General features: G+C 39.3%; 1 protein-coding gene across 6 annotated transcripts; it reads left to right on the forward strand.

Annotated features, from left to right (window-relative positions):
- The first annotated feature begins 2,677 nt into the window (after window positions 1-2,677).
- On the forward strand, window positions 2,678-18,001 carry PRMT9 (protein arginine methyltransferase 9). Of its 6 annotated transcripts, none has more exons than XM_056490801.1 (14): window positions 2,678-3,076; window positions 3,287-3,392; window positions 3,922-4,134; window positions 4,548-4,696; window positions 5,583-5,819; window positions 6,329-6,496; window positions 7,214-7,316; window positions 8,312-8,418; window positions 10,287-10,479; window positions 14,138-14,321; window positions 15,423-16,134; window positions 16,831-16,984; window positions 17,365-17,487; window positions 17,678-18,001. In XM_056490801.1, exons 3-14 carry the CDS (start codon window positions 3,949-3,951, stop codon window positions 17,891-17,893), a joined length of 2,532 nt encoding a protein of 843 aa, XP_056346776.1. In that variant the 5' UTR covers window positions 2,678-3,076; window positions 3,287-3,392; window positions 3,922-3,948; the 3' UTR covers window positions 17,894-18,001. The 6 variants fall into 6 exon arrangements, with proteins under 6 accessions (XP_056346776.1, XP_056346775.1, XP_056346774.1 ...); XM_056490800.1 differs by having other exon boundaries at window positions 2,745-3,054; window positions 3,287-3,378; XM_056490799.1 differs by having other exon boundaries at window positions 2,754-3,076; window positions 3,287-3,378.
- Window positions 18,002-18,435: the final 434 nt, after the last annotated feature.

The raw sequence follows: 18,435 nt of genomic DNA on the forward strand, positions 1-18,435 counted from the left end.
TTTTTAACTGAATGTTTATCTAAGTCCTGGGTTTTTTTAGCTGGCAAAAAAACCCCACCAGGTGTGAAATTTAGATTTCTCCTAACACAACAGGCCCATCAGGGGAAATTGGTCCACCTGCCTCAATCATGTGAAGAAAAAATGTATTCTTTTCTAGTTGCAGCTAAAAAGAACAATCAGTCCAACAGAAATACATACATAAAAATAACATCTTTTTTTTTTTTTCCCCAGAATCAAGAGAATCAACTTCTATTTACATAAAAAAATGAGAAAGCAAGCTCACTACTAAATTGGTATTTGACACTGTTTATCCAGTTAATCAAGACAACATACTGGATTCCTACCATCACAGTTATTAAATATATGTTTTCCTAAACTTGACCCACCAGTTCAAAATATTGTTGCACTGTAAAACAGCAGAATTGTGATTTAAAACAAAAGATGGAGCACTGAGAAACAATAACCTGTTATTTGTGCACAACAATTACCTGTCTAATGAGCAATAAAAGGAGTTGCCCTTGTACCAGTAATTAAGGCTCAAAGTGGCTTTATATCAGAAAAATCTCTGCTTTTCTGCCATTCCCTACTCAAGGTCATCAAATTTTACAGCCTTCTTGTAGCCTCTTTTAAGAGACCATGACACACATTGACTATGTGAAGCTGTTGCAATATCCTGTCCATAAATTGTGTATTTATATTTGCTTTGGTTATTTTCCTTTGACATTCACTGCAAGCATGGTTTCAGGAAATACCATCTACAAGTCATTTTGTACAAAGGCATACACCAGCATACCATATGCTTTGTTTCATCTTACCTTCCTTATGTTCTTTTCAGATCACCATTCTGATTTTTATGAAAGATGATATTCTGATGCGTGGCTGATTGTATATGTTAAGGAGAGATGGGTTAGAAATTCATGAATTTAACTTTCAGTTTTACTGATATTTTGTTACAGAGTATTGATAGAAGCTCCCACCACTTCCAACACACAAAAGGATATTTTCTAACATCATTAGCAACAGCAGCCTTCCAAAGAATTAAAATTTTTTGTCTTGTCTAAGCACTTTTACCTCTGTTAGTCCTGTCAAGGGTTTAATAGAGGGCTTAGATAGTGTCCTTTTAAATCCCATTTTACTTATGACTGTGTCATCATGCATGTTCCTTCTCTCATCCATCAGCAGTTCATATATATAAACAAACTGGTCTGCAACCACCCACAATGCAGAAAAACATTATTTATTCTGCTGTCAACCAATTTTATAATTATTATGGCAATCACATATATCTCTTATGGGCATTCCTTTCTGGCACTCCTTTACACCACAAGCTTTACCCAACAAATTATTTTAGAAAGCAGCTGTATGCTTTGTCAGTGTCACAAAGCATTGTATTCTGGGGCCATTTTTTCCTGAAGTGTTCCATCAAAAACTTGTGAGTATGAAATTAACAAGTATCCTCCCCAGCCTTTGAAATGAATGGACTCTTGTGAATTCCAAGGATTTTACACTGCAATATTTTAGTAATCTCCCTTCACAAATGGGTCAAATTAGCACACAGTACTATTTAATAGTACTATTAATACTTAATAGTACTATTAATATTTAATTTTTGCTAAAAATAGATATATAAAAAATGTATGCTATCCACTAGCATTTATTTGCTGTGACAAAAAATACAGCTGAGTTAGTTTGGAGAACCACGAAGTGCCAGAGATAATTGCTCATTACAGGACTTGGTACAGTCCGGCTCTTCTTACACCTCACTGACCACACGTGATAATTGAATTTTCTTCTCTCATTCTAACTCCTGATATCCCACAGGTGCTAATATTTTCTTTGCTTCATACTACCACCTTCTAGCTGGAAAGCATAATTAAGCCAAAGTCAGAGAAGGTTATCTGTAACTAATTTAAAGTCCACAGATTTTTTTTGTTTGTTTGTTTTTTCTCAAAACTGAATGAAGGCTCGTTGGCACCCGTTGATTTAATAAGGTATATCCTGCTTTGGAGCTCAGTCCTCATATGAAGTATTTGATATTTTTTTATACTGATACTTGCACATCCTCATGGACTTCATTCAGCCTAAGTGCCTTTTTTTAAGTTATGTTTTTTCTAGCACAATTCACAGTTCAGCTGCTACAGTGTTCCATTTAGACTCACGCTCAATATGTTCTCTTTTTATCTTGTTCAAAATGCTGGCCTGGCATTTTTACACAACGCTCAATTGTTTCTAAAAAGGGTATGCACACACAATAGCCACAGCTGTAAAAGCATGGAAGAACTGCATTCATGCTTTAAAAACGGGAAAGATGAGCAGCTTCCAAACACTTCATAATTAGTAAACAATGCCAGGGCCTGTTCCTGTCCCAGAAGTAGGACATGACCCAATGAACTCGGCCTTTTTAGAGCTGCATTCCAGGGCTCTGAACGGGGCACAGCTCCACAGGGAAGGTAAATGGTGTCACAGCCATGGGAGGGAGCAGGATACGGAATTTGAGATATGGAATAAAGCTCTGAATTTTGCTCTTCGCCATCTGCTGCTGCCGAGCAGAGCTGTCAGTCGAAGGCCCAAGAAAAGCTTTTTTTATGACTTAAAGCCTGTGTTGTTCTCATCTGAGATTCTGGAGACTCACCACGAGGGGAATTAAACTAAGAGTCAGGAGCACCGTGACCGGGCGGTGGAGGGAGGCCGTGCCCACACAGCGCCGGGCAGCATTTAAGGTGGTGGCTCCTCCGTGCTGGCCGAGCAGCCCTGAACAGCACGGCCCGGCAAGGGACCACACCGGGCACTGCTGCGGATCCCTTCCACAGCCCTGCGGTAACACGAGCTGCACCGCCAGCTTCCAGAGGGCTGGATGCGGGCCGAGAAAGGACGCGGATAATGGAAACACCTTTATGCCACAGCACGGCTCCCGCCCGCGCCTGCGCGATGGCTCCGGCCCGGCAGCGCCATGGCCGCGGCCTGGGAGCGCCGCTCCGCGCACGGCCCCTGACGGACGGCGCCGGAACCCGGGATGGACGGCCCTGGAGCAGGTGATGGACGGCGCTGGAGCAGGTGATGGATCCCCCTGGAGCAGGTGATGGATGAATAGCTCTGGAGCAGGGGAAGCTCCCACTCCCCCCGCAGCCTGCCGGAGCAGCCCTCGTGGGGCAGCGCCTGAGCCCCGGCGGGGCCTCCCCGGCTCTGCGTGTCCCGAGCTTTGGTCTCCGTTTTGTTATTTATTTTACTTTGTTTTTAAGAAAACAGAAAAAATCCCACAAAATTCTAATGGTTGTGTTTGTTACAGTCCCTCTTCACGAAACATCCGTGTTGTTCAGCTTTGGGATCCATCTCTGCGTGCTGTAGCCGTGCTCACCTGAGTACCTTTCAAAGTTACAGGTAGATATAAAAATGTGCGTATTGGTTCTGGTCACTCTTTCTAATGTTTTCTTAAGGGGAAAAAATAGCAGTGGTACCTTATGTAAAATAAACTGCCAACTTGTTAGCTCTTCTGTGAGCCTTTGTTTTATGGAGATGCTGTTGTTCAAGGAGAAGAAATTTAACCTGCGGATTTTGTAGTTGATTGTGAAATTTATTGAGAGCATGAACTTCCGGTGTGCAAAACTGTTTGGTCAGAGACATGCTAAAATGTCTGTTATAAAAATTAATTTTACAAAGCTAGAAATGTAATCTGTTTCCAGGACCTGGATAACCTAGAGGTGCACATTTGACTTTTGAATGGTGAATACTCAGAGCTGATGGAATTATCAGTAGAGTAAAGATTAGATGTTTTTAAATCTTTAAGACTTGGTGGGAGGAGAGATGTCTTTACTGAATGCCAGTGAAAACTGAAATGTTTTTTGACCTATCAACTTTGTGTACAAACGTTTTGGCCTACGGTATGTGTGACTATTTTTTTTTTTTTTAATTTTTTTTTTTTAGAATAAGTGAGTATTTACATCCTTCAGAATGCCGAACTCCAATGCCAAGCTTCATTCTAACCACAGGGGTGGCCGAGAAGCCAGCAGGAGGGAATTGGTTTCCAGATCTTTGCAGAGTGCTCAGCATTGCCTGGAGAACCAGGATTTTGGAACTGCATATGCTCACTATCTCCTGGTACTTAATCTAGCTCCTGAGTTAAAAACTACTGTCAAAGTAAGTGCTCTTTGAATTACTTGAAATTTTATTTATTGTAATTCTCTTGAGATCTTTGTGACACGCTTTGTACTTGTGATTTTGTACATGTGACTGATTTCTGCTTTTATTGAAGACAGAATTGGAAAATCAGTAATGATTGGGGTGGCCAATGACTTCTTTAATAAGCTCTGTATAAAGGGAGTTCATAGAATCTTCTTTTAATCTGTGTGCCAATCTCTATGCTCATTTAATAAAAACAGGGCCTTGTTAGTATTAGAGCATGCATTAATATACATGCAGGCTCTCAGTAAACACTGCTGGGTGCTGATCCTTTTGTGTAGGTGTCCACGACCCCTCCAGATGTTTTCAGGGCTCAGTTCCCTCCTTCTGGCAACTCCCAGCACCTCAGTGGTCTATGCTTTATTTTCTAGGAAACATTTCAGTTTACTCTCTTTAAATGGGCAGAAGAACTGGATTCTCTGGCACGGATTCAAGATCTGTTTAACTGCTATGAACAAGCACTTGAACTGTATCCCAATGATGAAGTGATCTGTAACAGTATGGGAGAACATCTCTTCAGGTTTGTAGTGATGTATATTCAGTTTTTGTGAGGGTCATGTTGTAAAAACAAACACATTCAAATCTGTTTGTCTTAAATAGCTTAAAAAGAGTAACCAGTGCTAAAATAAATGTTGTTAATATCAGCAAAAGAGGAAAAAAAAAAGTGCTACTATGTTTTGTTGTTGCTCAGGTCATCAAAGGCTGGAATTGTAAGACTGAAATCATAGATCATAATCCAGGTGGTTTTAGTTAATTTCTGTTTTGAAATTTCTTTGTTTTAAAGCAACACCTCTCTGAGCATTGTATTAAAATGTGTACAAATATTTGATAGATTTAGGGGTTTTTTTCAGTGCTGTCTGATTTGAGATTATGCTGTAGGTAGCATTAAAACGTGATTCAGATTCACAAATTGGTTTCTTTTTGTTTCTTTTAATTTCTTTTTTTCAAAATTGGCACTTGATGCAAAAGCTGGCAACTCAAAATTCAGTGGTTTTGCAGGATGTTCCAGTTAAATAGAGTACCAACATTGTTTTAGCATTCTCTTGAGTTTATAATTCGCTTGAGTTGAATATCTGTGAGACTGGATTGCAGAGTTGCTGCTGTCATGTTGTTGCAGCAAGTTTCTGTAAATAAAACCTGTTTTACTTTTTCAAAGGATGCAGTAGTGGATGAAGGCTGCTGCACACAATGGTGTTTCTGAACTGGCTTTGCATTTTACAGTAACTTGACGTAAAGCTATAAATCATTCTTTTTCATAAAGTAATGCCACTGTTTCTAAAGATAATTTTTCTAAGTAAGGCAAAATATTTCTGTTGTCTTTAAGCTGACATGAGACCTTTTTACAGACCCTCAGATGTTCACAGCTGCATGCATACTTTCCATTTGTTTGTCATTTTTGCTCTTAGGATGGGCTTCAGAGACGAAGCAGCTGGGTATTTCCATAAAGCAGTGAAGCTCAACCCCGACTTTGCTGATGCCAAGGAGAATTTTTACCGTGTTGCAAACTGGCTGGTGGAGCGCTGGCACTTCATCATGCTCAACGATGCCACGAGGAACCTCACCTACCTCAGGGCCATTGAGAATGCTGTGCTCTCAGGCAGCAAATCTGTCCTGGATATTGGAACAGGAACAGGAATTCTGAGGTATGTTTACCACAAATGCATGCTTCATGTGAATTTTATAGAAAACTATTGGTTGCCTGACAAAATTTGGCTGAGAGTGGGAAAAATAACTTCTTTGCTCTTCTGGAGACAGAACCTAAGAAAGCAAAGCATTTAGAAGCCAGTGAGTCTGGAGATTAGTGTCTAGTAGTATTTTTGGAACTATTTTTTGTTATTTGTTCCAGATGCATTTTGTGCCAGTAAGTGCTGTTTAAATTGAACTGCTCACATGGGTTTTGAAGTTGTAATGTTATTTGTCCTGTCTTTAAATATTGACTGTAAAGAGTGGATTCAGCATAGCTGAGGGAGTGTCCTTATGCTAACTGTCGTGGTTTTTTTGCTGATGACATATCAAGAAGATGTAAACTTACACAGTATCAATGATCACACAAGAGATACCAGTTCACTTAAGGATGGTTTTTAGACTTGAACTGGTAGAAATATGAAGTAGATGTGAAGGAGGGGAAAATCCCTGGTTCTTTGTTTTTCAGTATGTTTGCAAAAAAGGCAGGAGCATCTTCTGTCTATGCCTGTGAATTATCCAAAACCATGTATGAACTTGCCCGTGATGTGGTGGCAGCCAATAATATGGGAAGAGAGATCAAACTTCTGCATTTGAAGTCACTTGATATAGAAATTCCAAAGCACATACCTGAAAGGTACGTTGTTGCTTTCTCTTCTGATGGTATTTTGGTTGCTCTTAATTTCAAGAAAATAGGAAATGTCTTATGACCTAAACAGGAAATAACACTGCTGTGATATTGCTCATAGTGTGAGAAGGTTCTCATACTGTAACATATGTATCCCTTTAGTGTATATAATGAGTTACTAGATGTCAACTATTATTAAATAAATTACTGCTGTTCTGGAAGTGTCTCCTCTTATTTATGTTGTATGTTTTTTGGTTTCATTCCAGAGGACTTAAGATTTTAGGGTTGTTAGTCTGTGTAGGAATTTTATTGTGCTGTGATTATAGTTTTAGGGGTTTTAATTCCTTTTTATACACATGCATAAGTACATACTATTGCACAAAATAGATATTTTGCAGTATCATTGGCTGTGTGCCCAGGCTGAAACATCTTCCTGTTTTGGCTAGATTCTTCCCACACAATTTATTTATAAATGCTGAGCAAGAAGCTTTACAGTAAATTCTTGCTCAATATTTGCTCTCTTTTATCTGCATCTTCAATAACTTCTAACAACAATTTAAAACACATAATTTTTTGGAAGTATTAAATTGCCCATGTGTACTGAAACTCCAGAATGCTGGTAAAAGTTTTTCTCTGGGCTCATATTGGTTTGGTGGGGTTTTTCTTTAAAAGAATGATTGATTGTTGACAGGAGGCTTTGCCATATATCATATTTTTCTTGTCTAGAGTTTCCTTAGTTGTCACAGAAACAGTCGATGCTGGCTTATTTGGAGAAGGGATTGTGGAGAGCTTGATACATGCTTGGGAACATCTGCTTTTACAACCAAAGGTAGGTGATGTGGGTACCTCTGCACACATTCCAGATACAGGAATGAGAAACAGTTGTCCTGTAAATATTTCATTCCTTTTGGTATGCTAAAAATGAGTGATCTGGGCTTGCTCCATGAATTTGATTTTGGTGAGTGGCAATGAGGCAGAACATACATTGTACTTCTGTGAGCTCTGTGTTCTGAGTGAACAGCTATTTGCAAAGCATGTTTCCCTGAGGTAATCTTCCCTCATCACAGAGGGTTCACTCTTAATCACTATTCATTTATTTTAAATCTTTCTTGACCCTCATCTTTGTAAGTAACACCAGAGGGGTTTCTGTGGATTTTAAATGTACAGTCAGTCCAAGCAGATAATGCTGAATTATGGTAGAGTTTTTTCTCATTGTTATATTTGGGAACAGTTATAATTTGGAAAATAAATTAGTTTATTTTTGCTGATTTGAACCTTTTTGGAAGACTGAGCAATTCCATTGGGTCTCAGATCTTACTTTATATTTTGTGGTTTTGCTAGTACATTAAGCAAAGTAATATGACAGGGGGTCTTACATAACATAATCTCTGTTAAGCTAATATTCTTTGTAATATTCTTCTCCTTATTTTGTCCTTGTCTTGATTCCAACTAATTTGAAACAAAGTTTTAGCTGGCTGAAACCTTTTGTGTTGTACTGAATTGAAACTGATGACCTCTAGTGTTAAGTACAGGAATGATACATAAAAAAAAAAAAGTTGTCACATGTTTCTGTATATAGTGATTTTCAATCTGCATTTTGTTAGAGTTACACAGAGAAAGTAGTAGACTGAAAAGTAAAGCTGATGCCTGGTTATATTGAAACACTGTATTTTAAAAGCTCCTTTAATGGTCAACAGAATGCCAAAGACTAGGGACTTTACCAGTTACTAAGAACTTAGTGATGTTTTGATGTCACTTGAATGGCTCACTAATATCTAACTTAGGCCACTGTCTCATTGCATGTTGTTGTTCGTATTTTCACAGCCTAAAAACCAAGACATTAGTACTGGAGACTATGGCAGGGTTATTCCTGCAAGTGCTACAATATTTGGGATGGCAGTGGAATGCAAAGAGATACGTAGACATCACAGGTGTGTTTGAACTCTCTTGAACCCACATTTTTTTATTTGGGAAGAGAGACTGGTTGTTTTTATTGACCACTTCTCATTAACTTTGCTTTTCATTTTTTGAATGGCTAATTATCTGTTTAACTAAAAATATTTTTGCTCTTATCATGCCCACCCCTTTTCCAGGCTGTCTTTGTTTTTTTCCTTTTTTTTATGCCCCACTTCCCTATCCCTTTGAGGTTCAGATTTTCTGGACTCTGAAATACCTGCCTCTAACGCATGCTAAAGAAATTTAATTCCTTCAGAGTAAAACTACTTCTCAATTTCTGATTTGGAGATTCTTGGATTAATGCTTGGCCTTTATCCTCATTTTACCCTCTTCATAATCTGCTTGATACCTCACTTCTGGATCTAACCCCTGTAAATGCTAAGTGTTGATAACCCTAGATGTCTTTATCTGTCTTAATGTCATCTGCCTAATTCTGGACTGGCATACAGTAGGGCTTCTTTGCTGAAACCAGTTCTGACTGTGTATCATTTTCATATTTATTCTAATCTTTTAGAACAGTATCATTAAATAGAGACAGTCTGTCTGAGAGGTTTGGACTTGGTGTATTTTGTATAAGATTAATATTGTTGTAGATTGGAGAAAATACTAACTTCTAGAGGTCCACTGTACTAGATGAAAAGCAGCCAGGCTGCATCAGTGATCTCTCTAATGCAGTAGACCTGGACAGGTGGCCAGAAAGAGAAAGAAGTTCCCTATGGTAGATGGTCACAGAATAATTTATAAGTTATTTATTCATCAGTTAGAAGTTTGCCTGGAAATTGGACATTGACTGTTCCTTACAAAATTTAAGTAGATTGAAAGTTAATTTGCTGTTAACTTTGGATTGCTGAATTGACATTCCATTTCAATAGCTTAAGGGCAAGTGATTAGCAGGTCTGAATGATTGTCACAAATTAATTAGGACAAAAAATTTTCACTTTTAAATTTCTTGCCTTTATAGTTTGAGACCTGTTTTTGCTCCAGTAAGAATATTTAAGACTATTTTAATAAGTCCTGGTTTTATGTAAAACACTTGCCTGCTCTCAGATTTAAACTATGCAGATCTCTTTGAATCATTCTGATGTTCACCCCTTCACATTTACCCATGTTTTCACAATCTACAGGAAAAATTTGGGGCTTGGATTTTTTTTTTATGACAGGAGGTCTAATGAAATAGCAGTGTAGAAATATCTCTTTTCTCATGACTTATATATCATCTAGCATAGTTTTTGCCTTGAACAATTAATACAACTTTTCTTTGAGCTTTTCCTCATGCTTTAATTATTTTTTTGAGTGGTTAGAAGCAGAGCCCATTCAATCATGTATTGAATGAATACTTAATTTTTTTTCTTTGAAGTACATTTAAAAGTGTGTTTAATTTATCATCAAACAGTGATTCATCTTGCTGAGAGAGAGAATCCCCTTTTAGTCCAATTGTTGATGATCTTGTCTGTCACAGCCATCTCACAGTGTCTGATCTGATCTTCTACTTTATACGGTCCCATTCTTTCAGCAATTTTAAGTTATGCTTCATTGCTTGTGCTCTGATTGGTATTGGGGATTTTTTTCTAGGATATATTGGAATTCTTAATATGTATTGGGCTTTTTCTTAGTTTCTGGTGACAGCATTGAGTTCTGATTCTTAAAAGTGAGGTTCATTTTCTGCTCTTCAGAGCTGCTCTGAACATGACAACCCCACAGAATTGTTTCAGTATTTTTTAACTTCTCAATTCTAACACTATGTATATTTTAAAATAATTTTTCAGTCTAGGGAGAATTTCCTTTAGGTTTTTGGTCAAATTACCTGAAATTTAATTTCTCCTCTGTTTGCCTTTACTCCCAGAGTGGGAATACAAGAAGTTGCTGGTGTGTGTTTGTCAAATTCAGTGCAGTTCTTCAGTCCCACGTATGCTGCTGCTGGCTCAGAGGAAACTGTGGAGCCTTACACCACTGAGAAGCTCAGTCGTATTCCTGGGGGTTACAGAGCCCTCACAGAACCCTGTCAAGTCATGACAGTAGATTTCAATGATCTGCAGGTAATGATTTTTCTTACACCCTTCTTACATAATCTTTTTATGATAGTGGAAGTCGCATAGCTTACTTGTTTTTGGGTTCAACTTCAGAACAATTCACAAGTGCAGAGTTGGCAGGGCTGCACTGAAATCCTCTGCTGGTTGTGATGCTTGTCTGGTTGAGTGGTGGTGTGATTCCTCAGATGATAGTCTGTAATTTTTTTGAAGGTGGAGTTTTTTTGTTGATTTGGCATAGCTCAGGGAACTTTATAAACTACCTCACTGTAAGATCAAACAACTACTGGCCTTAGTACAAGAAGGGGAAGGAAAGATGCAAGAGATCCATCCTAAATGATTTATACAGTTGTGGAGCTGACTTAGTTTATTCCTCTAAAGTCAGTCTTCACTGAGCTCTTGAAGACAGGAGAAAGTCTATACTTTCCACCTGGCATCAAAATGTAAGTGTAAAAGAGGAGATGAATAATTATTCTATTCAACCATTTGATTCTACACTTCAGCTCATTGGTATCTTATGGTATTTCTGTAATAGTGCATTCTAAAATCTAGTAGCATAATTTTGTGTATTTAGCACAAAATACATTTGTACGTGTATGCTAAATAGGCCTGAACTGGAAGGCAAGGAGCTCAGCCCCTGCAGCTGAGCTTGCTAAAAAGATGATACATCTGATCTCTGGTGTGCTTCTTGCTCATTGACCTGTGCTGAGGAGCTAGCATTGAGTCAGAGCTTAAAATAGATTCTGTTATATAAATGAAATTATTCTTGGCTGCTGCTTGGCCAGGAGTTGCAGTTTCTGAATCAATAGCTTTTCCTAGTTGGCTTGTCTGACATCCTGAGATGAAAAATGAAATAAGACAAGGCTCTTCAGTATACTATTGGGAGCAATCTCTGTGACCTAATGTTGCTTCTGCTTCCAGCATCAATAAGAAACTATTGCTCTCATCTGAGAGATGTCTGTTCTTAAGCATCTGCCTGCTGGCAAACATGTAAAGATAATTTTAAAGTGTAAAGAACAGTGTTATTCTTTAAATCATGTTTCAGAAGTGCTCCTTTGAAGTTTCAGTTAGACTAATGGAGTGCTCCTGTCATGAAATGTTAAGATATCCTAAGTAAAAAGGAAGAAATGCTGCTATTATGAATCACTGATGTGGTTGGGAATCCATGGTTACTGTTTGTTGTTACTTTGTCACTGGGCAAAGGTGGCAGTTACAAACACTGGTTGGTTACTTTCAGCATGGATTTTTTTGTTGCTGTTTGTTTTTGTTTTGGTGAGTGTTTTTTTTATGTGTTATGTCATGGCCACACCTGGATGTTCAGTCAGTGCAGCTAAAAATGGAAAAAAAAATTGTCTTTGTTCCTATTGTAATAAGAAAAAAGCCTCCTAAACTTAAAAACAGTAGAAGAATACGAACTAAGAACAGAAAGTCAGATAAGAAATCACTTAGCACTAGTAAGGTAATTTCTAAGACCTATTTTCTAGACTCCTATTTCAAAAAACTAGAGGGATATTGCATATATTCTGCTTGTGCTAACTATCCAGACCTAAACTGGCAGAACTGAGAAGAGGGCTTAAAATACAGTACAACAGTGTTTCTCAAACTGCATTGTAGGACACTTCAAAGACATCAGTACAGACCAGACAAATAAGAAGTCAAAAATCACAAATAATAATAATAATTTTTAAAAAGCAGCTGCTTTATGGTGATTTGTTTTTTACAGCTGTTATTAGCAGCAGCAGCTCAGTCTCTCCCAGGCAGGGGAATGAGGTGTGGCTGTAATTACACTTGTACCCAGCCAGGTGCTACCTGTGTGCATGCTGCTGGCAGCAGATCAGTGCCACTGGCACAGGGGAAGTGTTTACCTCTGCAGCCAGTAATTAAAGCTCAGTCTAACTTTCAGGCCCTGAAGGAGCTGTGCTTTTGCCAACAGTTACAGATTTTGGCTCTTCCTAATCCTTCATGAGAAGTTGTGGTATGGAATATGTGAGAAATTGTGGATCAAGACATAGGAGACTCAATAACTGCATTCTTTCTGTAGGTTTTCCTTCTGTTTGTAGGTCTTTCTCATTCAGAGGACATGTGTGGCATTGAATCATTTTGGTGTTTTACTGCCTATTTCTGTGCCATTGCTGTATTTCTTTTGCTCTCTCTTTAACAAGACTATTGATAAATTGCCATCCTGATTTGCTATGGCTGTTTAAATCTGTAATTGGCATAAATAATAGAAGGTTTATAAAGTGGCAAATGTGAGGAATAAATATGGGTTAAGCAGCATGGCAGAGAGCAGGGAAAGCTGAAATAAGCCTTCAGGTGGGTTTTTAAGTGATGGCAATGTAAGACTGCAGTTACTAGAACCCACTGGATGAGAACCTTGGGACTGCTGCTTTTGAGGAGTAATCAGGAAGAATACTTCTAACACCAAATACACTTCTATTCTTCTCCAACTTCCCAGAAAGCCAAGAACCAGATGCATGCTTGTGCTCTTGCTGTCTTATCTCAAGGAGCTGGATGCCAGCAAAGCTTCAGCTGACTACTCTTTTCTTCACTAGCTAAGGAGGTACCAAAAACATGACTGGCAGCAAAGCACTTCTGTTGAAGAGCAGTGAGATCTTACTATGAACTTTGTTACCATCCAGTAATTTTAACTTGCCCATGGTTCAGCCATCTCAGTTGTGAGAAGAGGGATAGACAAGCTCTTGGAGAACACAGAATGAAGAGGGAAGAATAAGAAACCCAGCATGTGACAGCTACTCCTGTCCTCAGAGCAGGACGTGAACTTTTGTTTCACCATGTGTATTTTAAGAAACTTAAAGAGAACAAGTGTTGACATAAGCAGATCAGGAAGTTGATAAATGTTTTGGAAGGGCTATTACTAAGCAGAATGAGTGATTGAGAGAACCTTTGGTCCCTTGTGCTTGACCTCCTGTTAATTGGTTTATGGTGGAACTAAAACATGAGTGCTGGTCCTTTTGTTCTTGTGAATGTTGGTAGCAGAAGGTAATTCCTGAGAAAAATAAACTGTACATGGAAAAAGACTTAATTTCTCTGGCATATTCAAAAGTTTTTAGGAGTATTGGAGAATTTATAAATGATCCCTTTAGGGTAGACCTTAAGGTTTTCCCACTGGTGAGATTGTACATGCCTGAGCTTTTATATAAGTCTACACAGCCCAGACAGCAGATAAAACACCCTCAAAGGTATTTGACTTCCTGTTTTTATAATGACTCTGCAGGCCTGTGTTTGAGAAAATTCACAGTACACAGGATTTCTAGAACTGATTGAACACAGATTTTAAGTGAAACATGTGGCTGAGCATTGGCTTGAGTCCAGCCAGAAGCTTGGCTCTGTTTTTATTCCTTTCCTGCAGTTTTCAGTGGGTTTAAATATGTGTGTTCTTAGATGTAGGTGTGTTTGCTTCTCACAGATGCAGGTTGTCCATGTAGGAAATGGCTCTTGTATGTGGGAAGACAGTTCCTATGTTAGTGAGTACTAATGATGATAATTGGTATTATAGAGGCTTGGTAACTTCAAGTTTCTGTTGGGTGTCCTCATGGATTGGTGCAGAAATTTTGGATGATTTAGTTTAATGAAACCAAATTTTTATTTATGGAAATAAACTCCCCCACTTCTTTTTTTTTTTTTTTTCTCTTTCTCCTTTGGTCAGGAGCTGAAAAGCCTGGCAGACAGAAAGCCCTGGAAACTCAGCCTGCCAGTCACTGAAGGAGGAATACTGGATGCTGTTGTGGTGTGGTTTGTACTGCAGCTTGATGATGAGCACTCTCTGTCTACAAGTCCCAGTGAGGAAACTTGCTGGGAACAGGCTGTGTATCCTGTGCAGGGCCTCCTTGGTACGTCCGGTGGGTTTGCTTGTTGTGGTATATTAACTTGGTTTCATTTTGGGGATTTTTTTTTTTTTTTGTTTTAATTTTGATAAGTAAGCTTATCTCAGAGACTAGGAAGCCTAAATAGGATTAGCTGAGAAGTGATCATGTTTCTGGTCTGTAGGGCACAGTCCCTGTATCAGGGCTTGTTTGTGGGATTTTGCTGTTAAGCAGATGAGATCTGGAAGAATACTTTTCATTAAGTTGTTTTTTTCTATATTGAATTTAATGCATTGTGGAGCACCTCCAAAAAGTGAGGCTACTGACTGGCTTATTTGGTGAACGAGCAACTTAGGAGAGAAAGGGAGGCAAGGTGAGGTAGGAATTGCTAGCTGTTACTGCCACAAAACCAAAACTAAACATTTCTACCTACCCCTTGCCCTGTGTGGGATTCAGCTTGAATACTCTCCACATACAACCATTGCCAGAGTAATTTTTAAATGTCTCCTCTCAATTCACCCACCTTTTATTTTCCTGTTTCCTAGAATCTTAGAATATCTGAAGCTGGAAGGGACCCATAAGGAGCCTGCTTCTTGCAGGATTATCTAAAATTAAATCACTTGTCTAAGAGCATTATCCAGGTGCTCACTGGACTCTGGCAGGCTTGGTGCTGTGACTACAGCCCTGGGGAACCTGTTCCAGTGACTGATAATCCTGTGGGTGAAGCACCTTCTCCAAATGTCCCATCTGAACTTCCTTGATGCAGCTTCATTCCATTTCCTCATGCCTCTGAGAGAGATCAGCACCTTCCCCTTCACTGCCACCCTTGTGGGGGTTCTAGAGCATGATGAGATCTTCCCTCAGCCTGCTCTTCTCCAGGCTGAACAAAACAAGTGCCCTCAGCTGCTCTTCATAAGTCTTGTCCCTGAGGCCTTTCTCTGTCTTGGTCACCCTGCTCTGCACACACTCTGATGGTTTGATGTCCTCACATTGTGACACAGATGTAAACAAAATGAGATAATGGGGCGGGTGGGTGGGTTGGTTTGTTTTTTTCAAGCGCCATAAGGCTCTTCAGTGATGTGTCTATAAAGTAACTGACATGACTTTATTTTATGCTCTTTTGCCAAGATTATTCTGTGAAGACTGGAGATACTGTGATGATGGAAGTTTGCTGCCAAGACTGCTACTTGAAGATCCAGAAGATTTCTTCTTTGCCTTCAGAGTGTGGGATGGATTTCAGTGACAGAGACAACACGCTGAGTTTGGGCAATGAGACTGAATTATGTAATGCTCTGGCTGGACTTCAGACAAGCACCAAACAGGCTGGCAGCACTCCAGTGTGTGTGCTGGAATCCACAGAAATTGCCCTGCTGAATGACGTAGCCTACCATGAATGTTTTAAAGCTGCCATGAGCAAAGTGCTGCTGTCTTTAAATCCAAGTAAGGACTTGCACTCCATGGATGTTGATGGACATGGCAGCGGGATAAACCTCCAAGAGCATCAAAACAAGAGCTCTCTAGATGGGGATCCTGATGCTTTGTACATTTTAGATGTATCTGAAGGCTTCTCCATCCTGCCAATTATAGCTGGCAAGCTTGGACCAGTTAGAGCCTACAGTTCTGTTGAGAAAGAACAGCATCAGGCAGCACTTCATGTCATTGCAGAAGCAAACCATTTCCCTAAGGAAACATTAGAGTTTTGGCTCAGCCACTTAGAAGAAGAAAGTGTGGTGCTACAGAGACCCAAATCAGACAAATTGTGGAGTATTATTATCTTGGATGTTATAGAGACATCAGGTTTAATCCAGCAGGAAGTGATGGAAAAGGCTGCAATATCCAGGTACAGTATAAAAGGATAAAAAATATTCCTAGGAATATCTAACTACCTGATAAATTTTAAGAGTATTCCTTGTAACTATGTAATTACTGTTACATTGCTTCTGTAGAAAAAGGTTTTTTCCTTGGATTAAACCTCCCAGTGTTTCTGGCATTACCATTGTACATATACATTACTTTTTGTTTTTTTAAAAGCATCAAGATTTCCTCAGATTCCTTTTTTTTTCTTTTAATGCAAGAATATGAATGGATGATCATATTCCTCAGTCTGTCAGAAGTTTGCAGGATAGCAAAGAATAACCAAGGTAGCTTTAAGTGCAAGGTTGGAAAAGCCCAGATTCATGTACATGTCAAAGGGTTGTGGTAACAAACTGGTCCTGCTAAAAGACAAACGTGGTGTTAGAACAGCCAGGGAAGCAGCAGCAAAGCTGCTGTTCCTCACAGCAGGAGGAGTGGGAAGGAAGGCAGAGGAGGAGAAGTAACATAATGGAAATGGGTAACTAAGTGTAAAATGGATTTATCCCCTTTTGTGGGCCTAGGTAAACTTGACTGTTAACCCTTGTGTTTAGTAATGGCACATTATGCTCAGGAGCACTTGACTGCAGAGGAAGAACTATTGTGTCTTTCTTAAATGTAGTTACTGTTCTTTCAATGCTGTTGATTGATCAACTTTACAGGTGAAATCCCTCTCATTTTACAGATGTTTACTTCACAGTGGAGGGAAGATTTTCCCACAGTATGTGTTGGTATATGGGATGCTTGTAGAATCAGAGTCTCTGTTGCTGGAGAGTGCTGTTCAAGGAACAGAACCAACTCTGGGGTTTAATATAGCCCCTTTCATCAACCAGTTCAAGGTAGGAAGCTGGTGTGTGGCTCCCAGGCATGGTTTCAAAGCTGCAGCTGTTTAGCTGTTTAGATTTGTTGTGAACTGTAAAAAAATACTGTTGAAATTATTAAGAGAGTTTTTTGTGACCACATAGGAACCTTGAGATAAACTAAAATGGGTGGTGTCTGTTTAGAACTGGTGTGGAAGTTTGTCCCAGTTACTGTACAGAAGAGTGACTGCTGTTACTGTTCCCAGGCACTTGTATTCCAACGTTTCAAAAGGGATTAGAGGGCTGTATTTTGCATTTTGTCTATCTCTGACAGTCATTCCCGTAATTCCTGGCAACTTTTGTGTTCGGATTTTTCTACCTTTTCCCTTTGTAATGGCTGTTCTGGTCTATACTTTCAGGTCCCTGTTCGTGTGTATTTGGATCTCTCCACATTACCCTGTGTACCCTTGAGCAAGCCAGCAGAGCTCTTAAGGCTGGATCTCATGAATCCTCTGCTGAACAGCCCCAGCAGAGAAGTGAAGGTGAGTTCTGGGGCCCAAAGTGCATTTAACTACTCTTTTTGCACCACTGCTTCTTATATGCTCCCGTGGGCTAAACATTTCAATATAGGATTTGTCTGCAGCTGTCTCTGAAAAGTATTGAAATGGTTTGAACTTCTTCCTTTTCAAAGAGCAAAGTAGTATAACTGACTATTATTTTAAATATTTTTAGATACAAATTTGTAAGTCCGGCCGGGTCACTGCTGTTCCCTTCTGGTATCACATCCATCTAGATGAAGACAATAGCTTGAACACATCTGATGAGTCCTCACACTGGAAACAAGCTGCAGTTGTTCTGGATGAGCCTATCCCAGTTCAGGTTGGAGATGAACTTGTACTTGATGTCCAACACCATAAAAGCAATATCAGCATTACAGTGAAAAGGTGAAGTATGTCCTGTGTGATGTGTGCTTAATTACCTTTGCATAAACTGACTATTTAGAAAAACACTGCTGTTACTTTGTAATAAAGTCTAAATTTTATTTACTGATCAAAACGGCTGCTTTGTTGCTTTAATAATAGATACTTAGGTTCCACTGGTGGACTAAAATTTGGTAAGGGTATTTTCTCAAGCAGTTAGAGGAGGCTGCAGCACAAACCTCATTGCTGGCTCGTGTAGTGACTGCAGAGTTCTGCTACCAGGTCAGCTGTAGTGAGGGGGGAAAAAAGCATCCAGGCACTTGTACCAGCAGTAAACAGCTGTGGCTGTTTGGGATAGAGTCCTTGTTTCTCAAACTGTGATTCCAGTTCTCAGTTGCCAGAGCCTCCTACATCAGTCTTTGGAGATGTTACCAGTGTGGGAGGAGTGAGCAGCATTCCAGCTGCAGTTATCACAAATCAGTGCTGCACACAGAGCATTCTGAAAAGCTGTAAAGGAGTGCTGTTGGGTTACTCAAGCTATATAATGGAAGGTAAAACTGGTAAACTTTT

This window comes from Oenanthe melanoleuca, chromosome 4 (assembly GCF_029582105.1).
Source record: "Oenanthe melanoleuca isolate GR-GAL-2019-014 chromosome 4, OMel1.0, whole genome shotgun sequence".
NCBI classification, from domain to species: Eukaryota; Metazoa; Chordata; class Aves; order Passeriformes; family Muscicapidae; genus Oenanthe; species Oenanthe melanoleuca.

What these genes read in the sequence shown, in the direction of transcription:
- PRMT9 (XM_056490801.1), top strand. Translation starts at nt 3,949, where the DNA reads ATGCCGAACTCCAATGCCAAGCTTCATTCTAACCACAGGGGTGGCCGA. An exon ending in AGTTAAAAACTACTGTCAAA is followed by an intron (nt 4,135 to 4,547) that starts GTAAGTGCTCTT and finishes TTTATTTTCTAG; the next exon opens with GAAACATTTCAGTTTACTCT. An exon ending in GAGATACGTAGACATCACAG is followed by an intron (nt 8,419 to 10,286) that starts GTGTGTTTGAAC and finishes CTTTACTCCCAG; the next exon opens with AGTGGGAATACAAGAAGTTG.